The sequence below is a fragment of the Montipora capricornis genome, chromosome 11 (assembly GCF_036669925.1).
Source record: "Montipora capricornis isolate CH-2021 chromosome 11, ASM3666992v2, whole genome shotgun sequence".
Classification (NCBI taxonomy): domain Eukaryota; kingdom Metazoa; phylum Cnidaria; class Anthozoa; order Scleractinia; family Acroporidae; genus Montipora; species Montipora capricornis.
Window position 1 is genome coordinate 8,405,770 of NC_090893.1, and position 7,761 is coordinate 8,413,530.

The window sequence follows — 7,761 nt, forward strand, 5'->3', positions numbered from 1 at the left end:
GTGCAAAACTGATTGGGCAGATTGCTCCTCCAGGAGGCGGCTGATCACACATTTGGAAGGAAAAAAGTGGTTTCAAACGACTGGTTTGACGATCAGGACGAGGAAATACAAAAGTTGCTCAAAGACAAGAAGCTAAACGAGAACGCACTTAGAGAACGCATCAGAGCAATAAAAAACATGTGGTTTCAGAAAAAAGCTGAACAAGCAAAACAATATTCACAAGAAAAGAACCATCGTGAATTTTATGCCACATTAAATGAGGTGTATGGTCCAAAAATAAAAAATTCACACCCTGTAAGATCTAAAGGTGGGGTCCTACTTACAACATCAGAGGAAATCAAAGATAGATGGGTAGAACACTTCAGTGAACTCCTAAATCATCATACAGAAGTAGATCTGAGCATCGTGGAGGATATTGAACAACATCCAATAAATGACTCATTAGATGACCCAATCATTGAATGCGAGCTGGATCAAGCGCTCAAAAATACCAAGCTTGGAAAAAGCCCTGGTCCAGATGGAGTGCTAGCAGAAGTCCTTGTGAATGGAGGTGCCCGATTGAGAACCTTTCTCTTAACAATGGTTACCATTTTTTTGGTGAACGGAAAATATTCCAACTGATTTGATTGACCCCAACATGACGATACTTTACAAAAAGGGAGACAGAAGTCAATGTGGTAAATACAGAGGGATTTCCCTCCTCAGCGTTGTTGGAAAGGTCTTCGCTGATATCATTTTACGAAGACTAAAGAACCTTGCTGAATTAATCTATGCGCAATCTCAATCTGGATATCGTAATGGCAGAAGCACCATCGACGGTATTTTCATACTTAGAGAACTGATGGAAAAGTCAAGAGACCAGCGAAGAAACATGTACATAGCTTTCGTCGATTTCACCAAAGCCTTCGATACTGTGAACCGTGACCTCCTTTATGGCATCTTAGGCAGACTCGGTTGCCCAGGTAAATTCGTTAGAATTATTAAAGAATTGTATACAAATGTACATGCAAGACTTGTCGTCGATGGTGTCCACCAATGACGCAAGAAATTATGCGCAGTAGGTTTGCGCAATGCAAAACAAGGGAATCATCTTGACTCTTATTGACGTGTACACGCACTGGAGTGCCATTCAAGAATAGCAAAAGAAACTTTGGGACCTTTAACTGCTATTGATTTGGACACTGACTTGAGTGTCATTCAAGCAATATGTGCGCGTGCTGCTATAGAACGTTGTGAACTTTAACTTTTATTGATGTGCGAACGCGTGCATACTTGTCATTCAAACAATGTGCGCGCGTGCTGCTATAAACTTTGTGACTTGTAACTACTATCAACGTGGGATACGCAACTGAGTTTCATTCGAAGGATTTGCGCGTCTGGTGACATGAAATTTTGCGGCATTTAACTCCTAGTTATGTGGTTATCTAGTCAAGTTTCATTCGAAGAATTTGGACGTTTTTCTACAAAAGGTTTGCGATCTTTATCTCTTTCTGATGTAGACATGCATTTGAATCTCATTGGAGCACTTCTCGCGCCCGCTGCTGTAAAAACTCTGCGTCCTTTAACTGCTACTGATATGTGGGCATGCGGTTCATTTTCATTTGAACAATTTGCGCTGCTCTAAACCTTTGCGACCCTAGACTCTTTCTCATGTGGAAATACAGTAGAGTTTCATTAAACAATTTGTTCACCTGCTGGTATAAAAGTTTGGTACCCTCAAATCTTATTGTTGTAAACATGCAATCGCCGTAGTTTCATTAAAACAATTTTGCGCTCGCTGCTATTAAATTTGAAATCCTTAACTCCTTCTGATGTGGACATGCAGTCGAGTTTCGTTTGAACAAACTTCTCTCCGGCTGCTGTAAATCTTTGCTACCTTAATTAAGCCATGCCTCCCGTCTTACACTACAATTTTTTGGTGTTCGAAAAAAATGCTCCTGCTTATTTATTCCAAATTGTATTACAAATGATCTACGTTTGCCGCCTTAGAAATAAGTTTGGATAAATCTCACATTTACTATAAATGCACAAATACTAACACTATGTGTGGCGTCCTTATGGGGACACATCCGCTAGCAACTTGTGGACTCGGCGGGTTCCCTCTCTATCCTTCGGGTATATCCGTCACGATTAGAGTGTAATGTAAAGTGTTAAGTTTCTACCCCATATGAACCATGTGAACGTTAGTCCTACTGATGGAAATGGGCCCACACATGGACAGAGAAAAACTCTGACCAGGGTGGGAAATGAACAACGGTTTTGTCAAATTTGAACAATTGAGAAGTGGTATCATAAAAACTGCACGAATTCTTTTCTCGACGGGAAAAAACTTAGAAATGACATTTATTCACAGAGATAAATACATCCCAATGTATGCTTTAACATGTTGTAGATGGTTTTGCAGGCTTAGTACTTACGCCAGAGGCAAAGCTGAAGGTGGGCTGTTTTTCCATCAACAATGACAGCACCAACTTCACCTTCAAAGACACGGATAACATTTTACATGTCCTTGTTGAAATGAATCGTCACACTCAGTAATCCATTACCAACAGTTGAACGATGTATTAACTTGATGGATATTTTAAAGGTTTAGTTAATGCGCGACTGCTAGGGAGAGATTCATAAGGGCCTAAGGAATCTAAGAAATACCATTCAAATACGGTCAACCAGAATGTAAGAGCGTGATTGAATAATTAATTGTCTATATTCTTTGCCTTGAAGTTTGATGAGAGCATGGATAATAGAAGAGACTCTTCTATTATCCATGATGAGAGAAAGTACAGTTAAAATTGAGTATGTTTAAACGGCATAAACAGCTAACGATTTGCAATGCTCTTGAGATGCCACATTAATTGGTCCTCAAAAGAGTGAATCAAGTGTGGCCGAGTTTTTCGGGGGTTGCTTTGAAATCCGGAGATCCTTGGTTCAATACCCCCCTCTGACCACTGTTTGAATTTGATCCTGATAGTTCCTGGTTCAACCTCTCGGTTAGCCTGCAAGCAGGCTCTTCTGTTGAAAATGGCGCGCGCTCAAAACATCCTCTTCCGTTGAAAATGGCGCGCGGTCGAAATATAAGGGCTTGACTAGTTACCAAGCCCTTATCTTTCAAAATGTTTTAAGCAAGAGCCGATACAACGCAGATTTGATTTGATTTTAGTGGTGTACTATATTTCGGCTTGCCAAACCAGCCTTCTTCAGGTACAATGAGAGTTTACATTGAATTGCTTCTATGTACATATCTATATAGTAAATGGATGTTGACGTAATACTGGAAAAAATGTGATAAAACATGGCAGTTACAGAGATTTTGAATTCAAATACTGAGAGTCACGGAAAAATATCGGAAATCACTCAAAACAATAAACTGAAATCTAATACGTTTCTTCGCGGATATTAAGACCGTTGGGATCAATTGTCCTGCCTTTTAAAATTAAAAAAGCTTCTGTGTCCTTACGGATCGAGTCTTATCCCCTTATCTTTCGACCGCGCGCCATTTTCAACGGAAGAGGATGTTTTGAGCGTGCGGCATTTTCAACAGAAGAGCCTGCTTGCAGGCTACCTCTCGGTTGCACCAGTACATCACCAACTGGTTTGTCTCCACTCAGTTGAGATTCTTAAAAAATGAAGAAATGAAAATCGTCCATGTGGAGTGTGGTAAATTAAGAGTGTATATATGTATGTTGGCGGTAAAACCGTTATCAGGTTGAATCCGTTTCCATGTATAGGTTAAATTGGTGATCCTCATTTTTCTTGGGTTGAATACTCGCTCAAATGAATTGAAGAAGCCTATAGAAAATTATGCGTGAGGTTAGGATTAGTTTTGGTTATTACACATGGATATCAATTGACTCATTATACAAAAGTAAATGATGAAAAGAACTGTTTTGGATTGAGCACGTTCGCCGTTGTAGTGCAGTGGTGAAGACACAGGACTATATATCTGAAGGGTGCGAGTTCAGTACCGGTAAGTGCATAATACGCGCATCTCAACTTGCAACGCAACATTGTTGGGCTATAAGCTGCACGAAACATTTTGCCCGTATTACAGGGCCTTTACAATACTAAAACTATTTACATAATCGAAATATGACACAATCAGAGCGTTATAAATTTGAATGGTAGTTTCTTTCGGGATAAAGGGTCGCACACGTTTGCGGGCACCTATAGCTGAGGATAGTTTCTTACATAGTTTTTCAACGTGTTTGCAGCAAGTAAGTTGAGCAGCTATTTTAACACCCGAGGATTTGGTATGTTCAACATTCTTGGTGATTTGATCGTCAAATCGTATTTCAACGTCTTCATTTTGGACAGATAATCTCTGCCTTGACCCAATAATCATTACCTCAGCTTTGGCAACATTTTAACTAAGCTTGCTGGCTTTCAGCCAGCAGCTCAGCTTAGTTCAGGGATCAAGGGTTGCTTGAGTTCCGTTAACGTTTTAGCCGATAGTATAATGTTTGCGTCATCAGCAAACATCCTTGGCGTAGCGGCCCGCAGGCAGTTGGGGAGATCATTAATATAAATTAGAAACACAAAAGGACCCAGTATATATATATACTGCTCTGCTGTACGCCGCATCTGAGATCGCGAACAGTTGATTGCTTGCCGCTTTCATCACATCTTTGGGTTCGGCCACTTAGGTACGACAGGAACCATCTAACAGCTGCCTGGTCAAAACTCAAGAATGACATTTTACGCAAGATGATTTCGTGATCAATGGTGTCGAATGCCTTAGTAAGGTCAATGAAAACGACGCCATTGTCGACGTTAACTGACCAGGCATTTGTCTCCTCAAGCAAAGCAGTAAGAGTACTATGTAAAGAGCGGAACCCTGATTGGCAACTTAATAGTAATTTGTTCTCAATTAGATCATGGCAGAGTTGGTTGCAAAAAATTTCTTCAAAAACTTTGGAAACTTTCGAAATTACAGAAATTGGCCTATAATTGTTAGGATTTGACAATAGATAATTATATGGCAAGCCTTACATACGTATGTTTCGTTCCTGCCAAGGGATTAAATATCATTTTTAAAACCTGGAGTTACATTCACTTGGGTATATTCCAGTGAGGATAGACTTAGAAGCGAAGGTGCGATAATACCAGCAGCCATCTTTACAGTTTACTAGGAATCTTATATTACAATATCGATACTCGGAGTTTGCTGAGAAAACGCGGATTTATCAGTGGTTTCCATATAAAATTCAGGTTGTACATCTACAGCGGGAATATCTTCTGCTAGTACTTGCGCAATATTTGTAAAGTGTTCGCTACTAGTTTCTGCTATGTCAAACGGATTACTAACAATTCTATTGTCAGCTTTGATCTCCAAGATATTGGACGTCTTGCCGCTGTTACGTTAGCGCGTTAATTAGGTTCCATGTTTTGCGCAAATTACCCTTGTTAGCTTCCAGATGGTCAGAAACAGAGAGTTTCTTTGCGAGCTTAATTGCGTTATTTGCGCGGTTTCTAGCACGCTGATGTTGATCTGACGTGGCTGAATCATTGGAAGAGATGGCCTTCTTTTCAAGGAAATCTCTTCTTCTTGTTTTACAGAGTAGATCACCAGTAATCCATGGGCATTGCATGTCACATACTCTTTTCAATTTTAGTGGTGCGTGTTTATCAACGCAACTGAGAAACATTTCTTTCCATTCACGCCACATGTCGTTTGGGTCAGACTGCACATCGACCCTGACTCATGGCATTTGGTTGAGATTATTTAAGAACTTGTTTCTGTCGAAGTGCTTCAAATGCCGAGTCTCAATCGTGGCCGTAAGTGACGGTGACAAGACCCCAGACCTTTGATTTATCGCATTTTTTGGCCGTGATAGAACTTCACCTCAACCATAAGAGTACTCCAAATTAAAGTTTGTTCTTTGGGAACAAATGCTTGCGCGATAATGTTTTCATTCGTAAAAGTCTTCATTCATTCATTTATCTCCTTAATGGATCTCCCATGCGTGGTTATCTCAAACGGCTTAAAGATGAAATAATTTTCTGTCGAATGGCACAATCTGTTTTACCTCATCTAAAACGAATGCATGCTTAACGCGCACTTGGTACAGAGTGCTTCGCCTTTACTATTCTGTGCTTCGCGGCGGTACCCGGCCTTTTCGTTCCGTCTCATAATTACACCGAGCTCCACCTCGCATCTTTATTGGCTTATTGGCTATAATATTTACTGAAGATGACTGCCTCAGACAATTGCCCCATCTCACGGTCTCTTGGGCGCGGTAGCGATAACATTTTGTTGGGGAGCCTCGCTTCTGCAGTTGATTGTCAGACCAGCTCGAGTGAGCAGAAACACTGACAGGTAACAAAAGTCATCTCCTTCTAAGTAACTAAACAAAGACTTATTTCGACTCCAGAGCTAAACGCACGCGTCACAACATTTAGGAAACAATACGAAAACTATTATGCTGTTAAATAGAAAGTCTAGAAAGTGCCACGGGAGTCCAAAGATGCAAATCCTACGAATTACGCCCATAATAATAATAATAATAATAATAATAATAATAATAATAATAATAAAAAGAAGAATTTGTTTAGCCCAAATTACATAAGTATATGATTAAATGCACTTCACAACTAAAATAAATCTAGAGTAAAAGATAAATAAATATTAATAAAACCTAAACATTCCTTAATTAAGAAAATAAAAACACTAAACCACTGGGGAAGCAAATTAAAAGCTCGACTAACGATCACGCTTAAAACTAGATATAGAGTCCAGGCGAATTATCTCACCATGTAGACTATTCCAAAGGTGCGGGGCAGCGGAGGAGAAGTCCCATGCGCCAAGTGTAGGTAACATCTTGCCTCTTAGGGCCATCAGGTGAAGCGTTCCATTAGACCTTAGTTCGTATTTAGTTGGAATTTTAATACTTCTATGGTATATCCATTACCCACCACATATTTGAAAGAAAACTGACGCTGAGACTTAAAATGAAAGCAGTCATATATTGCAGACAACTCAGTCAGTGAAGTCCGAGCAAAAACTAACAACGCTTACACCTTTTGATTTAAATTGCTTTATTCTGATACTGATCAAGTATTAAAAACTAATAAAACGGCCTTTTTCAGGACTTTGGATTTTTTCAAAAATATCGAGCCAGTAATAAATCAAATAGTCTTAGGTTAAACTGAAAAACGGTGGTTTCTCAAAAAGTTTGGAATACATTTTTCTGCGAGCACAAGTTACACACCTATTGAACAGTTCAGCGTCTGTGTTCGTTTGATTATCCAAAAAAATGCACTGAATCGGATGCAGTCCACGGTACCGTATAGAGATCTGAACTTCTTTTGCTTTCAAGCCTCGGGCTTTGACATAACCAGTTTTATAATCTCCTCATAGTTGACAATGCCATTCTTGGGATCTTCGATCGGAGCTAGCAACACGTTCGCCTCTTCTTCAGTCAGCTTGCTATCCCCTCGGAAACACAACATCCCCCGGAGTGTTCCCCCGTCGATGGTCCCGGAATTGTCCCGATCATAGCACTTAAACCCTTCAATGAAATCCTCTCGGACGGGTTCGGGTTTGCTTTTGAATTGACAGTAGATTCCCACGAACTGCTCGAATTTAACTCTGGTGTCTTTGTATTCGTCTGTCAATGGTCTAAGGTCCGCGCCAACGGGATTTAACCCCATTGAACGAAGCAGATCGGGAATTTGGTCTCCATCTATTTTGCCATCTCCGACACGATCAAACAAAGTGTAAGCATCTCGGAGTTCGATCATCATTTCCTCTCCCAAGTCAGCCAT

General features: G+C 40.2%; 1 protein-coding gene across 1 annotated transcript; it reads right to left on the bottom strand.

The window, feature by feature from the left end:
- Window positions 1–7,308: 7,308 nt before the first annotated feature.
- Window positions 7,309–7,761, bottom strand: LOC138023067 (myosin-2 essential light chain-like). The gene has a single exon (XM_068870098.1). It carries the CDS (start codon window positions 7,759–7,761, stop codon window positions 7,309–7,311), a length of 453 nt encoding a protein of 150 aa, XP_068726199.1.